The sequence below is a fragment of the Botryllus schlosseri genome, chromosome 1 (assembly GCF_051294905.1).
Source record: "Botryllus schlosseri isolate E-star chromosome 1, Bs_hap1, whole genome shotgun sequence".
Taxonomy (NCBI): Eukaryota; Metazoa; Chordata; class Ascidiacea; order Stolidobranchia; family Styelidae; genus Botryllus; species Botryllus schlosseri.
The window spans coordinates 7,264,021-7,290,821 of record NC_137236.1 but is presented as its reverse complement, the minus strand read 5'-3'; the positions used below and the strand labels follow the sequence as shown (position 1 = coordinate 7,290,821).

Sequence of the window (26,801 nt, the reverse complement as noted above, 5' to 3'; positions counted from 1 at the left end):
CAATTACCAGCTCATATCCAGAGGTGATCAATGACAATCTACTTTTCAGGATACACTAGTCGGTTTTACCTACTTTTACGACTTACTTGAGGGGTTTTGATTTTTTGGTTACTTCAGCTTCTAAGTTTTTTGGTATAACTCCTTACTTTTTACATTATAGATTTATATTTGGATCCAGTGGCGTATCCAGGGGGTTTTAGGGGGTCGGAACCCTCTCCTTTTCAAAATCCTAAAAATTGATGTCAAATATAGCCTCTAATATTTGCCACTTTATTAGTTTAGCATATTCGTTTTTACGTTATGAGAAGGCGAATATGGCGTCCTAATGTTATTTAAGGGGACTAAAACCCCTACAAAATATTGGAATTATGCGCCGAATTCGCCGAAAGGATAAAATAAGTCATTATATTTCGCTAATTCCATACGAATTCTGCGCTTGTTCAGCTACATTTCAGCTGTGGCAGTTGCTGACGTTCTCAACTTTCTTCCCTCGATTTCTCTCTCGCCTTACCAAAACGAGAGACGCATTTTAGGAAAATCTAATCTAATAGGCCGATGCGATACATAATTGCAAAGACGAAGTTGTCGGCAATCAACATCGCCCGCGAATTCGCTGCACCTGCTCGCCTTGAAATCTTAATTAAGAATTGCACGGCGTGTTGATTGATCAGCGAGACGCAGACACGGCGGCACCAGTACGACAATGCTGTTCTCAAATACACATTGTCTTCACGATTATTGACGAGAAATGGCCTACGATTGACATTCACATTTCAAAATACAAGCCTAGCAATCCACGTTCCCCATTGTTAGGTGGCTTGCTGTCGTCCAAATACAGGCCTATGTTGTCGCAGAAGGGGACAATTGAGTAGGCCTAGTAGTAAAGTTAACCTAATTATATCGGCTGACAAGTTTCTCTGTCGATCAAGTTATTATCCTAGTGTGTACTCTGCATTAATTGACTGACTTGCGTGCTTGCAATTAAGGTCTAATTATTATCTTCGCGCGTACTACACGCTCAGCCGTACGGCTAGTAAAGCCATCGAAAAGCACACATTCGTGTACGACGTACACTGTTCAGGTTCACACCACACCTCTCTGTGGCGATCGCGATCGCCCTCGTTAATGCTACCGCCCTATTCCGCGCTTGTTCGTCCGCTGCTATACTACAGGCCGTGTGCATAATATCGTCAAAACCTGACAAAATCGCGCATCTCTGGCCGGAACTAGGCGCTTGAAGACGGGCGGCGTTTGCCAGCTCATGACTAAATGTGAGCATTTACGAATTTGTTTCAATCATACCGTAAAAACCGCGATATTCATACAATGTCTGTATCGTATTCGTACATCTCCCACTCACCGCAAATCTCTTTTTATTATTAAACTATAATATATCATAAATATTCGCCATGGCGTGGAGACGAGTGATCGTAATGATGACGTCATAATAGCCAATTTCGTAACATAACCCCCCCCCTTTTTTCGCGCTCTGGTTACGTGCCTGTTTGGATCCTTTTCATGAACGAAACATTAGAAAAATAGGCAAAGTAGCACCTGTATCGCGATAACTAATTATAATTTTGAAAATTTGGCCTATTTCTTTTGTCATTAGTCGTTCCCGTTGCTCCATCCAATTTCTAAAGTAGCGACCGCCGATAACTGCTATGAGTATGCCTCCCCCCCCCCCCCCAAAAAAAAACAAGTCAAATACCCCATCTCAATTCCCCTAGGTCTGCAAATGTGATCCAAGGCATTGCAGTAAACTCAGTGTATGCGACTTTGACAAAATCAATAGCCTGAGTAAGGAAAATGCAGTCTTCAACGGTCTCGCCTCATCAAAAAGGACCTCATTTCCATTTTGCGCAATACTTGATAAAGTTGCAGGAAAAAGTTGCATGAAAAATCGAAAAAAGTTGCAAAATCTTGCCATAGTGATTAGTCATCTTGTGTTGGTCGCAAAGATACAACTTGCAATTTCGAAACTAGCCGCGTCTGATTAATGGCTAAATGTATTCAAGCAATCCACCAAATCTACAATATTTCGGTCCACTTGAAGTACTTTTAACACGTCTTGGATTTCGCCACTTCCAGCCTACTTATGTTTAACTAGCGATCTACAATATTACTTCTATTTTTGCTAGAGTATTCACGCCAACTACGTTCACAACCTCGCTGCCTACCGATCGAGAATCCGACGCTCCATCATTGCGCTTACTCATCACTTAAAGATGCAGTCATCCACGGAATTTTTATTCAATGAGACGTAAAATAAAAATTCACAAGAGCTGTCGAAACTACTTGAAGTAAAAGTCAAGGAGCAAGATCAGAAAAGAATCAAAGTACCGTAAGTAACTTTACAAAGTTGCGTCGCAGGCTTTGTTAGCCAATTACCAGCGATAGCATGAATAACATTTGCAAGTTATGCATAATGAATAATAGCGATGCAAATATAGTTAGGAGTTTTGAAATTATATTCTTTATCACTAGTAAGCGCAACTAATTTCACTTATGAAAATGATACAAATCTGTCCAATGGCTACAATACTAATTGACGAATCCCCGCGCTTACTGCACGCTCTCCTTAAAAACTTGTTTAAAAGCATGCATTCATGCACCAGGCCTATTCTGTATCCATAAGTGGCCATTTTGGTTGACCTCTTCTGTGTGATGGGCAATTCCATTGACTCTGGAAAATGTGTAATGGCTAGGGCGATTTTTTTTTACCTAAAAATCGGAAGATTTTGACTTAACAAATCAAAATTTTGACTTTTTTTTACCTAAAAAAACTGAATTTTGACCAAATTTTGACCTCGAGTATGCAAATTAGGTGTTTTCGCACCTAATGTGAAAATTGTACTACTTATCTTCATTTCTGGTTGGAACTGTCTGTCCTTATGAAGTATTTTAGCCTAAAAACACTTTTTTGGCTTGAAAACTGACATATTTTTACATGAAAAAACTAGTATTTCGACGAAATCTGGCCCTATGAAGGATTCCAGTAGTTACATCACGAATTATGGTCGAAATAATTAAAATTTGTTGTGGTACAAGGGAAGATACTTTCCTACATTCACGGCTAGAAACTGTCTGTCTTTACTAAGTAGCTTGCCAAGAATGGAGAAAGAACGATCAACAGCAGCAGTTGTTGCCTTTTTGGCTGACAGCACTGAAGTTGTGCGTACACTGCTGGTGACACACCGTGTTGCTTCATTTTGAAAATGCTATCTACATCACAATTTTTCATCATGCGCATCTTGCTATAAGAACCATGCAATGCCCACGCATGCTTGCTTCAGTTCGGATATTGAGGATATTGAGGCACACCACATCAGCCTATTTGTTTCATTTGAATGTTTATGATTCACAATGAGCAGACAATGGGCCGTCTACAACGGTAGGCCTATAAAGTAGGCTACAAGCTGTAAAATGTCAAATAATAAGTTCACCGACAGTCCAAAATCTACGATACAAACGAAATGCAGGTTGCAAAAAAGTTTCAACTTTTTAAACAATTTTGACATTTTTTTACCTAACGCTACAATTTTGACCTAATTTTGACTTTTTTTGACATGTCAAAAAAAATCGCCCTAGTAATGACCAAGCAAACCTACGCGAATGGTATTAACGCACACGCCGACATCTCTGTGATGCCATAAAGATAAATGAGTACCGTAATTCAAAGTGAAACGCGCCCCTGTGCACGGTTACAGATTTTCTATAATAATAATAACATGATAATTTATAGAGCGCCGAATATAGCAATATATCATTACTACACTAGGGCGCTGTACATAAAAGGCAATAAAATAGAAAAGGCTATGTGTTAAGATAGCATATTTTACATTCTTGTGCTCCATTCAGTTCAAGGTGACTAGTGGAAAGTTTTTATTTATAATTTACTGTTCTTTTGTCCACATGATATTCAAGTAGCAGTGCTAGTCTTATTTTTCCTGATGCATAGTAATGAGATTTTGTTTCAGACCTTGTCAGCTGCCAAAAGACAAAATCTCAATATCAAGGTTTTCAAGAATCGTGATGATTACAGGTGAGTTTCTGTGAAATATTGTAATTGTAACATATCCAGAATTGGCAATAGTGTTACAAATATATGGCAAACATTCTTTCCATAATGATGACAATATCAGTGTTGAATGAATCAATGGATATCGAATGGATTTCCATACCATTGTGCTATCCTTCCCATTGTCACACCAGGTCACCAGCTATTTACGCCCTACCGATGCCTACATCCAGCATTTACTCATTCCTAGTTAACGAAGAAATCATTCAATAAATATTGCGCACTGATTTGCAGTAAATTCGGACGGATTCTAATCTCAGTTGAAAAAAATGTTTAGCTATCATTCTACTCTAATTCTAATCTAATTCAGCAGACACTGTGCATTTACAATTATGATTGTAATCGAGTCAGTGTCGCAATTTGCTTCGTGTAGCTCAAAAAAATGACCCTCTTTTATTCCAGCGTCGACCTCGTTCGGGATGGATTTCTAGCACGGCACCCAACTGGTCAAAGGTCGGCCTACTAGCTGGGGGTTATCCGAAAGAAAGTGCCCCTGGTCCCACCGTTGGTTCGGGTTCCGACAGGGAAAGACAGTTGATCCCGATGTAAAAAGGTGGGTGAAGGTTGGGGTTAGGAACCGACATCGCTGTTTCGGGATCAGATGTCATAGTATTCATCGTTGCTACTCAAATAAAAGGATAAGCAGTGTTGTAACTTTATACTCAAGTGCATGTAGAAGTATAAATTTCCAATCAGTGAAAACGGTAATTATTCTAGGCCTTGTTTGCAAAAAAACTACAACGGAAGTAGTTTGAAATTGTTACCACTCCAGTAAGGATTGCAAGTATCACAAAACTGCTTTCCACTTTGCAAAATCCAAAATGTAACAAGCAACTAGCTTTTCCTAAAAATCTGTTCAGTAGAAATGTAAGAGTAGAAAAGTGAACCACATGAGGTAGTTGTAGAACTAGACGAATCTTCTTAAAGTACTTCGAAATTTGCAAGTTGAGATTTCTATCATCGGTGCAAACTTTCTTTCATTATGGACACCAAAATAAGTGAGGTACACACGAAAGATGGTGAGTTTTTTTGGGTTGTCGCACACTAGGGTTGGGTTTTCGGAATTACAATTTGGATCCCGCGATTGCGATTTTTACTCCTTAACCCTGAGAATAGCGATGTAGTTATATACTCTTGCAAGCTACATTCATTTATTGTAATACAGACTCAAAGTCATGAGATCACTGAGAATATCATCATTTAAGCGGTTTCTGATTATGATCACTCTGTTTGACCTCTCTTTTCCATATTTGCAGTTTTTACACAAACCTCAACAGCTCCAAACAGCAAAATGTTTGTAACAATAGTTCTACCCATGGACTAAAGGTTTGCAGGTAATTAAAATCAGCTGGTGCCGTTTGATATATGTATGAAACGGTCATTCGACTGATGTAAACCATGAAGTTTAAGCAGTTAGAAGAAAATTGGTTCACATGATCTACCCTCGCTTTCCGGTTTCCTGAAAATTTTTCGTAGACCGCCGTTGAAATTCACTGTTAGATCGTGATCTGGTAATCTCGAACGCTCATTAGTTTTTAGCATTAGCATTTCCTGTTGATTGCAGCTTTACTCATACCTCTTCCGATTAGGATTACTACAGATTAGATGTAATATGTGAACTGGGATGTACAAGTTTTGAGTGACCTTTAAAATGGTGTACCATTACGAAAAAAGATTGAAGACAACTGGCAACTGGTTTTCGTTTATTGTTTCACCATAGTTGGTATTATTGTCACGGCAATATATAGTTTTTAAGACAGTCCTCTGATATTGCAACGCTGCTTTAATTACAAAGCAAGCGCTGCTTTAGCTTTGACAGATGCTTCCTCGGAATACCGGGATTATAAAAGAGTCAGTCCTGGGATCGCAATGAAAAATATACCTCAAAATCCCTTGATTCCAATGCTAATAATGACTGACCCCCTACTATTTTTGCAGGTCGAATAGGACGTGAATCGTCCCAGTCCTGCGCGACATTCCGAAGCGAGTAAGAATTTGGCGGCTCAATCAAACAAAGAATTCGTCAAATTCAAACCCCAGACCCCCTTCCTGGGTCACAGGTTGTCACGACGACGGAATCAGACACCAACAAAATTTCAAATTTGACGAGGGAGAACTCATTACGAAAAGCGCCTCCTTCACTCTGTCGACATCTAGTGACCAGGTGAAGCCCGCTGTAGGCCCCAAGCAACAATCCAAGTCGGACCCCCAAATCAAACAATTGACCCAAAAAGGCAGATACGTTCCAGACAGGCTTGGACGACTGGATAGATTTCGCTACAGAAGAACTGTACAGTTCAAAACGAGCCAAGCTTGCAACACATACATTTGCCATTCTTGTGCTCATGAGAACGAACTATGAGTTGATATCAACTGCCGTATTGCCGCCGCTTGAAAGAATATTGAGGCTGAGGCCTAGTGGTGGGTCATAGCATATTTGCAAAATGGAAATGGAGCCACGGCTTTGAAAAGGGCAAGAAGCATTGCGTTTCGCAGATATTCTCAAAGCCAAAATATAGACTCTTTCTTGACTTAGGAAAAACAGCAATTTAGATTACACATTCTAACACTTACTATGTACAGATTATTGTACAGAAATCTTGATTATTTCACTCTAGTTACTACAGCTAGTTTGACATTTTCCTCTGCCTTTGTCCTATCTGTTGCTTACAACTGCGTAAGAATAAATTCTCATCATTTTCTGCGAAATGAATCGGACACAATTGGGTTTGTTACTCATCTACTGTTTGTAATAGTAAACTGTATTGAAAACATGAAATAGGAATCTAGCAAGTTGTCGACCTGATTATTATCTGTGAACATTCAGAACCGGGGCGGGCAACTTCATCATTGGTTTATTAGCAATTTTATCAGTTCAATACACCACATAAATGCGATACAATGAAAGGTAGGAAGGTCTCGAAGCGACTTGGGAGTAGTCTATGAAATCGGACACCCACATTCGCCCAGACGATGTAAAGAGGAGGCATGCACATGGCACACATGCACACTGAATGAAAAGTAAAGAAAATATAGAAAAAGCAAGCAACAAGAATGGGGTGGTATGTCATGGAAGGCGAGATCGATAGGTCAGTCGTGGTCCGGTAATCTTGAGGGTGAACTAGTATTTATTTAGTAGTAATTGCTTGTATTTCGACTTGAATGTGGTCATGCTCGTCGACTGTCGGATAGCCGGCGGGATACTGTTCCACACATCAGGTCCGGCATACTTAATGGAGCGATGATATTTTCGGTCGATCATATGATATTTGGACGACGTGCACGCGCTTGTGTTGTACTTGTGCGCTTTTGATTCCGAGGTAAAAAAGTCATTGAAATATTCGGGGCAACGACCGCAGTTGAACTGATGGATAAACCTGGCGATTTCTAGCTTCCCCATATCTTCTCCATTCGACGGGCCGGATTGCTGAATCGATGCGTCAATCGCGTCTTTATCCACCTATACAAGGAACAAAACGCATTTAATGAAACTTTGTCCGTAAAACAAAATACCAAAAACAGTAGTCAATCAATTTAGTATCGTAATGTACTTAAATAGTTAAAGTTAATCCGTGGTCGATACAAGTTCTTCGAAGTCTATGGCTGCATGCTGGACGTACAAATCCTCAGTAAAGACTTCACGTAAACATAAGTTTGATTGGAACCGAAGCTTGGTCTTGTTAAGCTAATGTTCATGGTCGAAAACGTTGGCTAGCGAGTGAATAATATAGACGCGGGCCACATTATCGTATGCGACCGGAAGCTGTCTGCGGGCCGTATGTCGCCCGGCCCAAAGTCACTCATCTATGACTCATAGTTGAGTGACGTTGGCCCGGCCCTCCCTGATTTAGAACAACCAAACATGAGACTATAACAACAAATTATTATCAAAGGGTACACAGTGAATGCAGATTTTACAGTCAGGGAGAGAATCCACGCGGATGCAGATAATCTTCTCTACTCTTTGCTGGAGGTATTCCAGCTTAATGGTGACATGTTGAAATTTCACTTCCACTACTACTTGAACTGTTGTTTAGGCCCATAACTATGGTAAATGAAAATATATTTTCAAAGATTGTACCCCTTTGTAGGGCTAGTGTGTTTTCTATTACTTTTCAATCAATCAGGTTTATTAATATTTTCATCGTTTCAAAACTGCGATACAATGAAAAGAGAGGAAGGTGTCGAAACAACTTGGAGTAGCCATTAAGATCAGACACCCACCTTAGCCTAGGCGAAGTAAATGAGAGGCATGCACACTGAAAAGTAATGCCGCGAGAATATAAGACACAAGCGACAAAATGAGGTGGCATGTGGCGGAGGGCGAGGTAGATGTTCGATCGTGGTCCGGTAATCCTGAAGACTGGCTAGTATTGATTTAGAAGAAATTGCTTGTATTTCGACTTGAATGTGGACACTGGACATGCTCGACGACTGTCGGATAGCCGGCGAGATGCTGTTCCACAATTGAGGCCCGGCATACTTCTTCATTGGTTTATTAGCAATTTTATCAGTTCAATACACCACAAAAAATGTGATACAATGAATAGACAGGAAGGTGTCGAAGCGACTTGGATTTGTCAATGGAATCATAGACTACTTGATAGAGCAATGCGTTTTCTTGTATTCAGTCCCGATCGTATGGTAGTTGTTCTTCGATCACCGCAATGGAACTGATACATAAACTTGGCAATTTCGAGCTTTCTCATATCTTCTAAGTTTAGAACACCAAATCTTTTGAGAAGCGATTTATCAGTTGCACATCCACGCAAGCCCCGAACTACTGCTATCTCCAGCTAAGCAAATTTGCGTGATCCCAATGCGCAGATGCATTGTGGGTGCTCGGTTAATCGATTTAGTACAGGGGCTTATGGAAAAGCGGTCAGTGTTTGAATATATTTGATTCGTGTTGGCTCTGTAGTATTGTATGCGTATAGAGCTTTGAATGACTAATTATTCTAACATTCAGGATTTGTTTCAGCCCAATATCTCGTGTCAGTATATTGATATTCTGTGTAATTCGACATGTCGAAGATAGTACGTTCATCAGGTGGTAGTGGTAGCCTTTGCTGTGCCTATGGGTGTAGTAAAAGGCGGAACAAGATATCCAGTGAGTCGTATGGGAGAAGTAATAGTAACGGCAGTAGTGATGAAGAGTCGATGGTAAAGCGTCGATACCCCAGAAATTTTCACCGGTAAGTGAATAACAGAATAAGCATAGCAGCCAGACATGCCCAGATCAGTCACAGTTGTAATGAACAGGTCATGGTAAAGTGATAGCAGAACATTTGGCACTTCTTCGATGGCAGTCAGACATCGAAAAGTGTTCACCATGATCACCGATGAATGTTTTCCATGAACACGAAAAAAAAATTATAAACGTCAAAATATTTTTTTTTTGTGCCTTTCGAAAGACGAATGTTAGGGTTGGGGTGGGGGGTATTAGGGTGGGGGGAAAGGGGGATATTAGGGTTGTCGGAGGCGATATTAGTGTTAGGATTGGTGGATGGGGATATTAGGGTTGGCGGAGGGGATATTAGTGTTAGGATTGGTGGATATTAGTGTTAGGATTGGTGGATAGTAATATTAGGGTTGGGGTGGGGGGTATTAGGGTGGGGGAAAGGGGGATATTAGGGTTGGCGGAGGGGATATTAGTGTTAGGATTGGTGGATAGTAATATTAGGGTTGGGGTGGGGGGTATTAGGGTGGGGGAAAGGGGGATATTAGGGTTGGCGGAGGGGACATTAGTGTTAGGATTGGTGGATGGGGATATTAGGGTTGGCGGAGGGGACATTAGTGTTAGGATTGGTGGATAGTAATATTAGGGTTGGGGGAGGGGGAGATAGCGTAGTCGTAACGATAAGCGCCCACCAATCTGGCGGACCCGGTTCGATTCCCGTCGGAGGTTTATGTGGGCTCCTCTTCCCTCGACGTTGCCGCTCTTACGGAGACAAAAAAGACCAACGAAAGAATGCACTCACAAGGAATGGAAAGAACTAGTAGAAAGGACCGCGGCTTCAATAAGATCAACATCGAAATGAACTGCGACATCGGGCACGGCTTCGATAAGATCAACATAGAAAAGAACTGCGACATCGGGCACTCTAGACCGAGGTGGAAATTAGATTAAAAGGATCGCAACTGCATGCGTGTCGTTCGACATCCTCCTATCTGTTCATTACATCGCATTTTGTCTTATCGCATGTACATTGTGTGTGACTTGTTCAGATGAAACATATAACCCAACGATTAATAATATGATATCTCCCACGCAACGACAAATCACGTTGAATCAATGTGGGCCCGAGCGAAACAGAGAAATAAGCGGGAGTGCGGGACTCATCGTACTCTCCTGGATACGTACTTATTTGAATTCATGTGGCGCCTCAAATTCGGCGACGATCCATTTCAGAATTTGATAAATCAGATTCGCACTCGCTATCCTGTTTGAATTTATACTTATTTACATCCATGATTTACACTGTATTTTTTCGTTGGCTTTGCTACATTTATTATATTTCATTCGTTAACAAAACAATGCGTGAATTGTACCGTCTCCAGTGCTCCTCAGACAGACATGTGCATTGTGCATGGTGCAATGTGCATGCAGTGACATATAGTGGTATAGTGATATCAGAGCAGGGGCTACCAACTCGAAAAGAGTAAAGGGCCACTTTTTCAACTTGGTAATCGCCGCCGGCAGCATCATGTCAATTTCAAGGAATAGGTTAGCTAAGGTTCTACGGTACAGCATCACTCGGGTACCAAATCGTTTCTCCACACCCTTCCTACGGGCGGAAATGAGTGAAACACACCACTAATGATGCATCAGTACGGTGTTAGTGCGTTCTGCTTCACCCTAAGAAGTCAAAAAGTTAGTACACACAAGCAGAAACAACTTAGTACACACGCAGAATCAACTTGTCATGAAAATACATACCGCATAGGCTATTTATCGTGTATCATACAATACTCATTAGGATTGATTGTGAATGCTGCATGGCATCAACTGTATTTGTACTGCGTCTGCTTCACAAGTTGTGTAGGAGTATATTTACCAATAGTTTGAAAGAATAGTTTTGGCTACTGGTCATTCAACGACGTCTATCCCGATACTTTTCAACTTTCAATTTGCCGTCGAGAAAATCGAAATTATTAAGTCCCGTTCGCCAAGACATTGTTATCTATAATTCCATATGCTCGTGTTCTTCCATGAATGCGTGCATTGACTTCACCTGTCGATTCAAGACTTCCTATCGATATGTGGAATATATTCGATATTGAAATACGCCGTGGAAATAAGTTTGGGAAAGACATCGCTAAAAGCCTCGAAGGCCATCCCGACAGTCGTCAAGAACGTCCACATTCAAATCTCAATTTGATATATCGGCCCATCATTCCGAAACATGCCACTTCATTAGGCTATCATCCCATCACTTCTGTTACTTTATATTCAGTGTCCAACTGCCCATCCTACAAGGCTACAACGACGTAAGTGCCTCTTTACACTGTCTTATGGCTACAGGAAGTGTGGTGTCCGAATGTCCGGTTTCAACGACTACTAAATGTCGTTTCAATACCTTCCAATTTTTTCGTTCAATCGCAATCTTTTCGTGTATTCGAAAGGATGAAATATCAACATACTGATTATCATCAGTTTGCTCCAGCATCACCTATCGCAAAGTATGTCCTAGCGGCACGAGCCTGCAGGCTTGAATTCACCCGCTTATGTTTTTCCATCGTTTGTAATGATGACTCCGCGTGAATTGACGTAACCTATTGATTCAATAGGCATCATATTAATCACTCGCTTATATTTGAATCAGTTTTGTAATGAACTAGAACGATCTAACCCCGTGCTCGAATGAAAGATTCGATACTTTCTGTCTTGGCAATTGGAAAATATGTATCTTTTGAACGGATGGTAATGGGTGCTGAATGTAATGAATGGACCCTAACATTCCCCACCTCAACCCTAATAGTAATAATATCATATTGTTAATCGTTGGGTTATATGTTTCATCTGAACAAGTCACACACAATGTACATGCGATAAGGCAAAATGCGATGTAATGAGCAGATAGGAGGATGTCGAACGACACGCATTGAAGCCGCGGTCCTTTCTACTAGTTCTTTCCATTCCTTGTGAGTGCTTTCTTTCGTTGGTCTTTTTTGTCTCCGTAAGAGCGGCAACGGCGAGGGAAGAGGAGCCCACATAAACCCCCGACGGGAATCGCCGACGGGTCCGCCAGATTGGTGGGCGCTTATCGTTACGAGTACGCTATCTCCCCCTCCCCCAACCCTAATATTACTATCCACCAATCCTAACACTAATGTCCCCTCCGCCAACCCTAATATCCCCATCCACCAATCCTAACACTAATATCCCCTCCGCCAACCCTAATACCCCCCACCCTAATACCCCCCACCCCAACCCTAATATCCCTATCCACCAATCCTAACACTAATATCCACCAATCCTAACACTAATATCCCCTCCGCCAACCCTAATATCCCCATCCACCAATCCTAACACTAATATCGCCTCCGACAACCCTAATATCCCCCTTTCCCCCCACCCTAATACCCCCCACCCCAACCCTAACATTCGTCTTTCGAAAGGCACAAAAAAAATATATTTTGACGTTTATAATTTTTTTTTTCGTGTTCATGGAAAACATTCATCGGTGATCATGGTGAACACTTTCGATGTCTGACTGCCATCGAAGAAGTGCCGAACATTTCGTTGCAGCTATATGAATGAAATGACCAGACCAGACTACCAGCAGAAATCCGTGTCACCATATCCTCTATGTAATGTTCATCATCAATATCTGTAATAATGTCCATCTCACTCTTCGTATTTTGTCCATGATCGAGTACAAGCAGTTCGGCCAATAATCAGTTTAGTATTCAATTCTTGCTTATGCTATGTAGGCAAGAGTAGGAATACAAGGAAAAGATTCAATTAATGGCCTAGATGGGTTTTCATCAGCATAGTTAAAACAGGATATCTTTTTCAGATGCTAAACAAATACTGTGGAATTTGCAAATTCCATAGTCGAGTTCATCTTTAGTCCTTATAGCTTTGTGCGAAACTGTCAATTTATTTATTCAAAAATATTTTTCAAGGTTTACCTTTGAACTGCTTTAGCTTTAGAAGGCTGCGGCAATCTTGAATACAATAGCCTATGGAGTGAAAAGTGGCAGATGTATAATTTTATCAGACAAGTTATTTTATGTCCCTTCTGCTTTTATCATAGCTCATAACAAAGAATTGACTATTTAGTGTGCTTTGCTTCATACAATGCTCCATATAATGCAGCTTTCCTACTAATGAATCGCTGAAAGGAAGATGGTTAGAAAGCATGAAAAGAAAAAAACTGGGTCCCATCAAGATCGTCAGTTATCTGCTCCGATCATTTTCCGGAAAGTGCCATTTACCATGTGGGCCAGTTGATACGTTTGAGGGAGAATGCGGTGCCAACGAGATTTCTGAACTTTCCGAAATATATGAGGTCAAAGGTACAGTAGACATTTATATATTTACTTCTAAAGTTAAGTTCATATAAGTATACCCTTACCCTAGCCTCTGTTGATGTGAAATTCGTGAATTTCAGGCTTCCAACAAACGGCAAGCAAGACCAGCAACACTTCAAGACAAGAAACGTTATTGTAAAGCACAAACTGGTGAAGCAGTTCTCCACGACCGCAGTTACTGTGCACGTACCTCTCCTCAAAAGCTGATTCAACAGCAACGCCGTAGAGTGGTACAAATTAAAAAGGGGTTGCATGCTGCCAAAATGAGGACATGCTGCCTGAGAAAAAAAGTGAAAACTCTGGATGAGGTCATTGCATCTCTGAAAAAAAAAAATTTGATCAGCGATTTGTGCAGAGAAGTAATGCCACAAAAATTCAGTCGTCTACCAAGTGAGCTGTTGCAGCGCATGAAGCTACAAGTTGGTGGAAGAGGAGTCAAATACTCTAAAGAACTGCAATATTTTTGCAATGACGCTGCAGTATTATTCTGCTAGGGCATACAATTTTGTGCGTCAAAATTTTCAACTCGCTCTTCCCCATCCGAATGTGATAAGACGCTGGTATGGAAAACTTCCCGCTGAGCCTGGCTTTACTGGTATTGCGTTTTCTGCTATCAGAGGAAAAGTAGAGGCATCAACAGCTCCTGTAATATGTTCCATAATGATGGATGAAATGTCGATCCGCAGACAGGTTTTTTGGGATGGAAGAAGATAATGAGGATATGTAGACATAGGTACTGACTGCGAGGACGATGATTCTTTGCCACTGGCAAGAGATGCATTAGTTTTTATGGCTGTTTGCGTCAATTCATCCTGGAAAATTCCGCTTGGATTCTTTTTCATTAATGGTTTGACAGGATCGGAACGAGCAAATTTGGTTGAAATTTGCATGAACAAGCTTAACGAAACCGGTGCAACTGTTGCATCATTGACATGCGACGGGCTTTCCTGCCACTCCGCTTGGCCTTCCGCATTGCGGGCAAACATATCATCCAGGAACATTGAGTCTAGTTTTCCTGGTCCATATTTACCCAATCATCAAATCCAAGTAATTTTAGTCCTAGTCAAATGCTCAAACTCATCAGAAACCGCCTAGCAGAATGGGTACTTTGCTAGATGGGAGTGGTCAGCAAATTTGGTCTTTTAAATTGCAACTTCGATCAGAATTGGTTCGTTTATTGTACCTCGTTTGCAGATATTAAGCCCTAACTTATCCCACATTTTACTTTCAGATCACCCTCAATTACGTCGAGGGTGACGTCAAGTCAATAACAATTAATTGACAGTCAATTCAAAAAATAACCTAACCGTTAATATCGCTGGTCAGCCCGTTTCCAACACAGATAATGCCAAATATCTCGGAGTTTTACTGGACTCGAACATGTCCTGGAAGAGTCATATTCAGTCCCTAGAAACCAAATTATCACCGGCCTGTTCTACAGCCTTGGGCGCTTCATGCCAGCATGGGTTCTCCTGATACTCTTTAAATCCTTAATCCAATCGAAGTTACATTATGGCATCCTCTTTTGGGGGGCTGCCAGTAAAACTGCACTCAAGCCACTGCAGAAACTACAGCATAAAGTGCTCCGAATCATAGCTAGGGCCCCAAAGGGGCCTGGCTGCCCATCCAATAAGTCGCTGCTGAAGAGATTCGGCGTCCTAAACATAGAAGATATGCGGAAACTAGAAATCGTCAAGTTTATGTATCAGTTTCACTGCGGTCGTTGCCCCGAATATTTCAATGACTTCTTTACCTCTGAATCAAAAGCGCACAAGTTTACCTCTGAATCAAAAGCGCACAAGTACAACACACGCGCGTCCACGTCGTCCAAATATCATATGATCGACCAAAAAGATCATCGCTCCATCAAATATGCCGGACCTGATGTGTGGAACAGTATCCCGCCGGCCATCCGACAGTCGACGAGCATGTCCACATTCAAGTCGAAATACAAGCAATTACTACTAAATAAATACAGTCCATCCTCAAGATTACCGGACCACGACTGACCTATCGATCTCGCTTCCCATGACATGCCGCCCTATTTCTTGTCGCTTTCTTTTTCTATACTGTATTCTTTACTTTCATTCAGTGTGCATGCCTCCTCTTTACTACGCCTAGGCCAAGGTGGGTGTCCGATTCCATTGACAAATCCAAGTCGCTTCGACATCTTCCTGTCTATTCATTGTATCGCATTTTTGTGGTGTATTGAACTGATAAAATTGCTAATAAACCAATGATGATGATGAATTAATATATTTCTGTTTTTATTTTTTTTATGTTACTTATTTTAATAGAAAAATCATTCATAACCTTGCGTTTCTCATGACTGAAGCTAGTGTTTCTGAAAACGAAAGTTTGGTTACTAGACAGTACAGCGCGGTATTTCGTGTGATCCCAGAAATGGTTGATCGAAAGCCAGGTTGTAATGTATCGTCTTGTAGGGAAGAAAGGGATCAGGTAGGCAGCAACTGCGTGATCCGAGAAATGGTTGATCCGAAAATGCACCAGGTAGGAATGCTTCATCTAGCAGGCAACGAAAGGTGGGTGGGTGTAGATTTTGTAGATTACCTCAGGTCGTTGCGTTACCTTGCTATCTTTTCATCGATGATTGATCTGATCAAATCAATAACGATAATAAACTCCGAGTGCAGATTGTTGTAACCAACATAGCGTCAATTTCAGTGAGTACTAGGCAATTCTACCCCGATCTAAATACGGACTCATGCATTCATCTTGTATCTCTCATTTAATGATATAAATATATTATTTCTCTCATTTGATCACCTCTGCAGAAATCGCTAACCCATATTGCTACACATAACTCACATATCCTCACTTTCACTCTCTACAATTTATTTCGACTACTTTGACACAATGAATAAGTAGAATAACAATTAGATCGTATAACTTTGATTGTAGCTGTGCCTTTGTCATGTCACATGATGCTGAATTTTCCTCCGCCAGTGGTATTCATAGCCACCACGTAGCTGGCAGCGATAGCATTGACATCAGCGCCATTGTAGTGAGAAGATTTTGAATCGAGGCCAGGCTGATTCTGAGGCAGTCTCCGGTAATAACTTGAAGCTGGTGGTCATAGCCATATATGCTTTTACTACCTATAGATACAGTACCTGGGAAATAACAACAAAACTGACAATATCCATTGCAATCATTTGATAGCTTGGTAATTATTTATACTTGAGATGTGCCTGTTTGCTGGTTTTCAAGATTTGTAAGAATAGTTAATTACAGTGTGTGCTTGCAACAACAATTCGAGGACGCAGTACATGAAACTGAAGCTATAATGAGTATAAAGACAACATCAGCAAGCTCCCTCAGGATTAATGGCATCATATCCAAATCAAATTGCCATACACAGTACCTGAAACTGTAGGGATAGAGAAGACAACATTATCAAGCTCCCTTAGGATTAACGGTATCATATCCAAATCGAATTATCAATGTCATGACAATTGACTTATCCCAGTAACTGTGAAAACAGCACTCAAGGCCAGCAGGAATTTTTGAGCAGAAGCATATGTTTATTTACCTGGATACAACGAGTTAAGCAATCTACATCAGGAAGATATTTGCAAATGAATACATACAATGACACATATATAACCTTATCTTGTCCGAACCATCGAAATCGATATGTCCAGGCCAAAGAGTAATCAAAACAGTCACATCAACCAACCTTTTCTGCCTTGACTACCAGCTTAACGCGCAACCATCAACTTAACCCAAAGATGGCGGCCAATTGATCACGCAAATATCGCGAGTAACGCACTCCAGTGTTTATATAGCTCAGTGCATCCACGCCCTCGTTCGCGCATGCCTCTTCTCTACATCGCCTGATCGCAGTCTTGTGGTGTTTTGAAATGATGAAAATATTAACAAACTGAATTACTGTTACTCATAGTACAAGGTTTATCTCGTCACTAACCGCAATGATAAGTATATATATATAAATATCATTGGTAATGTAGCTGCACATAATACACCTACAAACTATATCCAAGCGATCGCGACTCGTAAATGTACTACGCTTATTCCTGACGCGTTACCGTTCAAATATTAACATTCTGATACATTCGTACCGCTCTGACTTGCACGCTCAAAAGGTGCCAGTCAGAGACCACTGTGAAGCCGCCGGAATATGCTTACGTCATATATACGGTTATGCTGAATCACTATCATGTGAGTGCTTCGCCCGTCAGTATATCAAATATTCAACACGGTAATATATGAATTCATGTTGTAGTATCGCATCAGTATCGTGTTTTAGAGTATTATGTGGTGATGTGAGTAATGTAATAAAATAAGGACGGCAATAATATCAGTTTAGAAGGGTTTCAAACATTGAGTTTCGAATTTCACACCGACCATACGACCATCACAACATACCACTAGCACTACGATATCACAATAGCGGCATCACATATCACATCCTTAAAGGTATAGTCAGCGAAATACTTTAAATACTCATCAAAAATTACGATTTTACAAAAGTGGCAACGCAACCTAACTATTCCTATCACTCATTAGAGGGCACCGCAATATAACACTAAGACGGTTATATTGGCACACGATATTAATATAGTATCCTACTATTCTAAAAATGCATTCATTTTATCACATCATTAAAGGTATAGTCACCGAAATACTTTAAATACGCATCCAAAATTACGATTTCACAATAGCGGTAGCGCAACCTTCAATACAAACTATTCCTATCACTCATTAGGGCATCGCAATATATCACTAAGACGCTTATATTTGCACACGATGTACATAGAGTATCATACTATTCTAAAAATGCATTCATTTTATCACATCATTAATGGTATAGTCAGCGAAATACTTTAAAATACGCATCCAAAACTACGATTTCACAATAGCGGCAACGCAACCTTCAATACAAACTATTCCTATCACTCATTAGGGCAGGGCATCGCAATATATTACTAAGACGCTTATATTTGCACACGATGTACATAGAGTATCATACTATTCTAAAAATGCATTCATTTTATCACATCATTAATGGTATAGTCAGCGAAATACTTTAAATACGCATCCAAAATCACGATTTCACAATAGCAGCAACGCAGCCTTCAATGCGAACTAACTATTCCTATCACTCATTAGGGCATCGCAATATATTACTAAGACGCTTATATTTGCACACGATGAACATAGAGTATCATACTATTCTAAAAATGCATTCATTTTATCACATCATAAAGGTAAAATACGCATCCAAAACTACGATTTCACAATAGCGGCAACGCAACTTTCAATACAAACTATTCCTATCACTCATTAGGGCATCGCAACATATCACTAAGACGCTTATATTTGCACACGATGTAGATAAAGTATCCTACTATTCTAAAAATGCATTCATTTCATCACATCATTAAAGGTATAGTCAGCGAAATACTTTAAAATACGCATCCAAAACTACGATTTCACAATAGCGGCAACGCAACCTTCAATACAAACTATTCCTATCACTCATTAGGGCATCGCAATATATTACTAAGACGCTTATATTTGCACACGATGTAGATAAAGTATCCTACTATTCTAAAAATGCATTCATTTTATCACATCATTAATGGTATAGTCAGCGAAATACTTTAAAATACGCATCCAAAACTACGATTTCACAATAGCGGCAACGCAACCTTCAATACAAACTATTCCTATCACTCATTAGGGCATCGCAATATATTACTAAGACGCTTATATTTGCACACGATGTAGATAAAGTATCCTACTATTCTAAAAATGCATTCATTTTATCACATCATTAATGGTATAGTCAGCGAAATACTTTAAATACGCATCCAAAATTACGATTTCACAATAGCGGTAGCGCAACCTTCATACAAACTATTCCTATCACTCATTAGGGCATCGCAATATATCACTAAGACGCTTATATTTGCACACGATGTAGATAAAGTATCCTACTATTCTAAAAATGCATTCATTTCATCACATCATTAAAGGTATAGTCAGCGAAATACTTTAAAATACGCATCCAAAACTACGATTTCACAATAGCGGCAACGCAACCTTCAATACAAACCATTCCTATCCTTCATTAGGGCATCGCAATATATCACTAAGACGCTTATATTTGCACACGATGTACATAGAGTATCATACTATTCTAAAAATGCATTCATTTTATCACATCATTAAAGGCATAGTCACCGAAATACTTTAAATACGCATCCAAAATTACGATTTCACAATAGCGGTAGCGCAACCTTCATACAAACTATTCCTATCACTCATTAGGGCATCGCAATATATTACTAAGACGCTTATATTTGCACACGATGTAGATAAAGTATCCTACTATTCTAAAAATGCATTCATTTTATCACATCATTAATGGTATAGTCAGCGAAATACTTTAAAATACGCACCAAAACTACGATTTCACAATAGCGGCAACGCAACCTTCAATACAAACTATTCCTATCCTTCATTAGGGCATCGCAATATATCACTAAGACGCTTATATTTGCACACGATGTACATAGAGTATCATACTATTCTAAAAATGCATTCATTTTATCACATCATTAAAGGTATAGTCAGCGAAATACTTTGAAATTCGCACCCAAAATTACGATTTCACAATAGCGGCAACGCAACCTTCAATACAAACTATTCCTATCACTCATTAGGGCATCGCAATATATTACTAAGACGCTTATATTTGCACACGATGTAGATAAAGTATCCTACTATTCTAAAAATGCATTCATTTTATCACATCATTAATGGTATAGTCAGCGAAATACTTTAAAATACGCATCCAAAACTACGATTTCACAATAGCGGCAACGCAACCTTCAATACAAACCATTCCTATCCTTCATTAGGGCATCGCAATATATCACTAAGACGCTTATATTTGCACACGATGTACATAGAGTATCATACTATTCTAAAAATGCATTCATTTTATCACATCATTAATGGTATAGTCAGCGAAATACTTTAAATACGCATCCAAAATCACGATTTCACAATAGCGGCAACGCAACCTTCAATACAAACTATTCCTATCACTCATTAGGGCATCGCAATATATTACTAAGACGCTTATATTTGCACACGATGTAGATAAAGTATCCTACTATTCTAAAAATGCATTCATTTTATCACATCATTAATGGTATAGTCAGCGAAATACTTTAAAATACGCATCCAAAACTACGATTTCACAATAGCGGCAACGCAACCTTCAATACAAACTATTCCTATCCTTCATTAGGGCATCGCAATATGTCACTAAGACGCTTATATTTGCACACGATGTAGATAAAGTATCCTACTATTCTAAAAATGCATTCATTTTATCACATCATTAATGGTATAGTCAGCGAAATACTTTAAAATACGCACCAAAACTACGATTTCACAATAGCGGCAACGCAACCTTCAATACAAACTATTCCTATCCTTCATTAGGGCATCGCAATATATCACTAAGACGCTTATATTTGCACACGATGTACATAGAGTATCATACTATTCTAAAAATGCATTCATTTTATCACATCATTAAAGGTATAGTCAGCGAAATACTTTGAAATTCGCACCCAAAATTACGATTTCACAATAGCGGCAACGCAACCTTCAATACAAACTATTCCTATCAATCATTAGGTCATCGCAATATATTACTAAGACGCTTATATTTGCACACGATGTAGATAAAGTATCCTACTATTCTAAAAATGCATTCATTTTATCACATCATTAATGGTATAGTCAGCGAAATACTTTAAAATACGCATCCAAAACTACGATTTCACAATAGCGGCAACGCAACCTTCAATACAAACTATTCCTATCCTTCATTAGGGCATCGCAATATATCACTAAGACGCTTATATTTGCACACGATGTACATAGAGTATCATACTATTCTAAAAATGCATTCATTTTATCACATCATTAAAGGTATAGTCAGCGAAATACTTTGAAATTCGCACCCAAAATTACGATTTCACAATAGCGGCAACGCAACCTTCAATACAAACTATTCCTATCACTCATTAGGGCATCGCAATATATTACTAAGACGCTTATATTTGCACACGATGTAGATAAAGTATCCTACTATTCTAAAAATGCATTCATTTTATCACATCATTAATGGTATAGTCAGCGAAATACTTTGAAATTCGCACCCAAAATTACGATTTCACAATAGCGGCAACGCAACCTTCAATACAAACTATTCCTATCACTCATTAGGGCATCGCAATATATTACTAAGACGCTTATATTTGCACACGATGTAGATAAAGTATCCTACTATTCTAAAAATGCATTCATTTTATCACATCATTAATGGTATAGTCAGCGAAATACTTTAAAATACGCATCCAAAACTACGATTTCACAATAGCGGCAACGCAACCTTCAATACAAACTATTCCTATCCTTCATTAGGGCATCGCAATATATCACTAAGACGCTTATATTTGCACACGATGTACGTAGAGTATCATACTATTCTAAAAATGCATTCATTTTATCACATCATTAAAGGTATAGTCAGCGAAATACTTTGAAATACGCACCCAAAATTACGATTTCATAATTCACAATCGTAATATTATTTGTTGCGTGAGCGCTTATACGTGTCGTGTGAAATTCTTGGAAACATCGCATGTTATAGTAGGGGTATCATATTTTGGAAATCTGAAAAGAGGACACTTTTTCAAAATTTTCAGACTTGCAAAACCGGAGGAAAATCCTAAAAAATGGTAAAGTTTTCCCACTTCGTGGTCGGTTGACAAAAAAGGTCATCTTACCGGCCCAGCTCCAAAAATACCTGCCGCAGCTCTTCTTTAGTGCTAATTTACTGTATCTAAGTCATCGGTTCTCCACCGGGGGTCCGCGAAGCCTGGAAGTAGTTGATAAATTAATTTGTATTATTTCTTAATCCGGAAAATCACGATGCAGTTTTGCTTCCTTACTATAGTAAAACTCCAGAGCTCATCATCCACAGAGTCGTCATCTGAGATGAAATATCCTACTGTGCAGACTCATATTTATTGCTAAATTGCTATCAATAGCCTACTGATACAAAAAAAATGCTGTTTAGAGATGTTTTGTTGGGGATTGTAACAAAAAAATTGAATGAGCAAGGTCAATCATGGTGACTTCGAAATTTAAAAAAAAAACATTTTCTCCTGTGATATAAGCCTACGCAACGATTTTTCCATAATGACTTTAAGATAAGCTGCTAGTCAGGGCTGGCCAACCTTTTCGGCCAAATACAAAAGACAAAAATGCAGTGTCATCAGTCGTTGCGTTGCAGGAATCTCGAGAACAGGAATCGACTAATAGCATGCTGGTTGCATGCGCGGACACAATACCTGCGTATCTGAAAGACGCACCTTTTCCTGGGCTGTTACCACCACAAACATTCGAAGGGTGTTGCCTTAGACTTTCCAATAAAGTCTGGCATCAAGCGGAAGATATCGAAGATATGAATACTGTAGCCGTTAAATGTGACACAAACGTCATTTGTTGGTCCGATATACTCTCCACAAGACCATTGTCTGATTTTACCTGTAACAGACCCGGACCCAGCAGGCAAAAAAACACTTCCGATCCCAATGGCTGGTTGACAGTCACAATGGTATACCGATATATCGAAAATTCCGCTTTAATTGCTTCCAAGACAAACTCCAAAAAACAAATTTTCTGCGTCAATCCGGATTTGACGGCAGAAATACTGGCAAATAAATCGTATAAAAGGGAGTCGCTTCGTTCGCTATACCCAAAATATGTTAACCAAACCCAAGACTCGTTTGTTTTGTTATACCCTTTACTTTGGCGAAAGCACTTTATCTTGTTGACAGTCAGCAGTGATGACGAATATATCACGATTTATGACTCACTTGGCCCTTCACCCATTGATTTCAATATGAAAGTGATCGAGCATTTATTTCCGCACGTGAACAACACCACCCGCTGTCATGTACGGGGGTACAAATTGAAATGTTTGGTCAAACAATCGGATTCATTCAGCTGCGGTGTTTGTGTTTGCATGTCTGCGGACGCAGTATGCTTCCCTAATTGGCTTAATTATCATTGCTGCTCCGCTGATCAGCTTGATAACCAAATCGCGAAAATTCGAGATTATCGAGCATGGATACTATTTAAAATCATCTGCGGCGCCACGAAATTGGACGTGAGAATACACCACATTATGTCTGCCGTGTCCAAAAGTCATACCATTCCATGAATACTTGTATTTGCTAGATTCATTACGTCATTGATCTGATTAGTTGCCTGCCTTGTTGCATTCCTATTGTCTGTATACGCATTTATTGTAATTAATACATTATTGTTATTATTTTTCTTGTTTAGTAAATGTGCATTTCGTTTGTTGTCGTGATACTGCTGCCGACTTCTTGTTGCAGAAATCGGACCCCCTTCCCGCCGTCAGGACCGCGTGAATTGCTGAATTCCGAAATGCTCTTTCGAAAGACAATTACTCACTACCTGTCCGATATTTACACCGTACACGTGGAATTGGTCGCTAATCGCATGACCTACGAATGCAGTGTGCGGCACTAATATGAATGTGATCTTCGACCGGATGTTTACCGCACCAGTAGTTCAGCTTCGCACCCGACCAACTAAATCGGTTATAGTTGCGAAAGTCATATCGCGATTATATATGGTAATCACAATTACCGCGACAGAGCTTCGCTGATCCCAGTGGATCGATTCGTAAACTTTGAGCATTGACTGTTGCTACCAATTCGGCAATTTCGCGGCTTCCTATGCGGCCTTGTAAATAAATGGTGGTCATCTGTATCAAAGACTAACTGACATTTTGCGTTCGACAAAAGATTTCTGCCTTTTGCAAGTCATATCCCCTTATAAAATAATATCATTGACTACTGGATTCGACCTTACAGCGTTAACATATAGGCTATTCTATACAGTTGAATATTACAATTATTACTAGGGCAAGTTTTTGCAATTTTTTTTTTTAACTTCCGGCAGCTTCCTAAATACTCAGAAGTTATGTAGTAGGCCTATACCAATTTAAGCTGTTTGGAGGTTTATTATATTGCAAATTTTGCAACTCTTTTCGATTTTTCATGCAACTTCTAGCAAGTTTTTTTTCGATTTTCTATACAAATAATTTCTTACTGGAAATATTTGCTACTATATGTAAATAGATCGCTTGATTATTTCACTGTCGTTTAAATTTGAGGTCCTTTCTGATTTGACGTACATTCGAACTTGACCGCCGGATCAAGTTTTTCAGGCTATTGACATTGTTCAAGTTGCCAACATTAAGTTTTGCTGCATTGCCTTGAATATAGAACGATTCGAATATCTTATACCCTAATACTTTCTAGGCACTTGTCCATAACTGCAGCTTTTGGTGCAACTTTTGTGGAAATTAAATGCAACTTTTCGTTGCAACTTTTATAAAAAATAAGTGCAACTTTCCACGGATTTGACTGCAACAAAAACTTGCCTTAATTCTTACATTTTGTACTCGTACCGCTGTTCAATTCATTTACCGATGATGCATGCACGTGATCACGTGATCTCTATTCGTACATGGTATATAACCCAATGCCTATCGTATATTAACTAGATAGACTCATGTGTGATTTATTCGTACAATATATCTGGAAAAGGCGATAGTCGTGTGTTTAACTACTAGTCAAGGACTCATTCGTCAGGACGTTCGTCTCACTTCCAGTATATTTGTAAGCCGCTATCCGTAGACCACGAACTCGCTGTATACCCTCGCAGGCTATACGTTATATAACAGTAAGCCAGTTGCTCAAGGGTGAACTCTGGCCATGAGCGAGCAGCTATTGTCCCTGACCTCGACAGAGATGGTCAGTATCTAAGTATTTCTACTTTTCCAGAGTAGTCAAGTATGTTTTTCCTATTTGCGCTAATAATTACTCGACTGTTTACATATATAGGCTACTTTCACTTCTACTTAAAGTAGCCTACTCATGTTCATTTTGCCTACTTGGACAAATTACTCAAGTGGTTATCATTTTGGACTACTTACACTCAACAGTTTTCAGTTTTTATGGCAAAACCAAGCCGAAATACTTAGTTATTTAGCGGATTGCAATTCGCTTCTTCTACTGTATACTTGACTATAGAGATTACGACGACGCCTCTATACTTCTACTTGAGTACCAAATACGACTAATTTAACCACCTCTAGTAGTTGATATTTTTCTATATTTACCTCCAGCCATACATTGAGGCTTGGTACTAAAGACTTTTTGAAAGGTTATCAGTAAATTCGGAGGCCTAATCCTCACCCCCCCCCCCCCTACCACAACGTCTTTAACTTAATCGAACCCCGAGCCGCTGACACAAAGCTATAACCCCTGTTTTAATTTATTCTTTACGCGGAACTCGACTTGAAAGACGCTTTAGTACTCCCTCGATGCAGCTGACTGGATTATCCCTAAGGATCGTATCGCTGCAGCCTGTAGTATATTTTTGAATGTAATTTTTACCGAATAAAATATGTCTCTCTCAACACTAGCCTAAACCTAAACCCGAGCCCGAAAACAACGATACCGAGTGCCGTATAACTACACTTCACTTTATTACTTCGTGAAATATTCGTTTCCAAATTTATTAATACAATATTTTTGCATTGATTTCATAATGATAGTTATTACATTGGAAGTGTCAAATTCACCAACTGCCGATTTCAACGTACGGAATTCACTGCAACCGTTTGAAATAGAGGCGCATTGCAGAAACTAATTCAATTCACTTCAATACACCACAAGGCTGCGATGCAATGAAAGATAACCGAGTTCAAGTTGACACAAAACAAATACAGCAGAAGTAAACAAATGCACAGTCACTTTCATGCACTCGAAATATATAATTTTGTTTTGATTTGGTGGATTTCCATTAAAGTATGTAATTACCGTGATGAATATTTGGTACATCGACGAGCGAAACACTGCGTAGACAATGAGTCAGCAGATTCGTATTTATGACGTGTTCATATTCCGGCGGCTTCACAGTAGTCAGTCAGAGAGCATGTTCATATTATTGTTGTTGTGATTACAGATTGAGTGTAGCTATATTTGTCTGGCGTTCTCAGTAT

At 39.5% G+C, this 26,801-nt stretch overlaps 2 protein-coding genes across 2 annotated transcripts in view; both read left to right on the top strand.

Moving 5' to 3' along the window:
* Positions 1 to 26,801, top strand: part of LOC145455441 (uncharacterized) — a 303,427-nt gene that overhangs the window by 264,591 nt on the left and 12,035 nt on the right. The window lies entirely within an intron of this gene.
* Positions 8,857 to 14,884, top strand: LOC145440345 (uncharacterized). The gene is made up of 3 exons (XM_080317930.1): positions 8,857 to 9,276; positions 13,407 to 13,606; positions 13,702 to 14,884. Exons 1-3 carry the CDS (start codon positions 9,107 to 9,109, stop codon positions 13,758 to 13,760), a joined length of 429 nt encoding a protein of 142 aa, XP_080174056.1. The 5' UTR covers positions 8,857 to 9,106; the 3' UTR covers positions 13,761 to 14,884.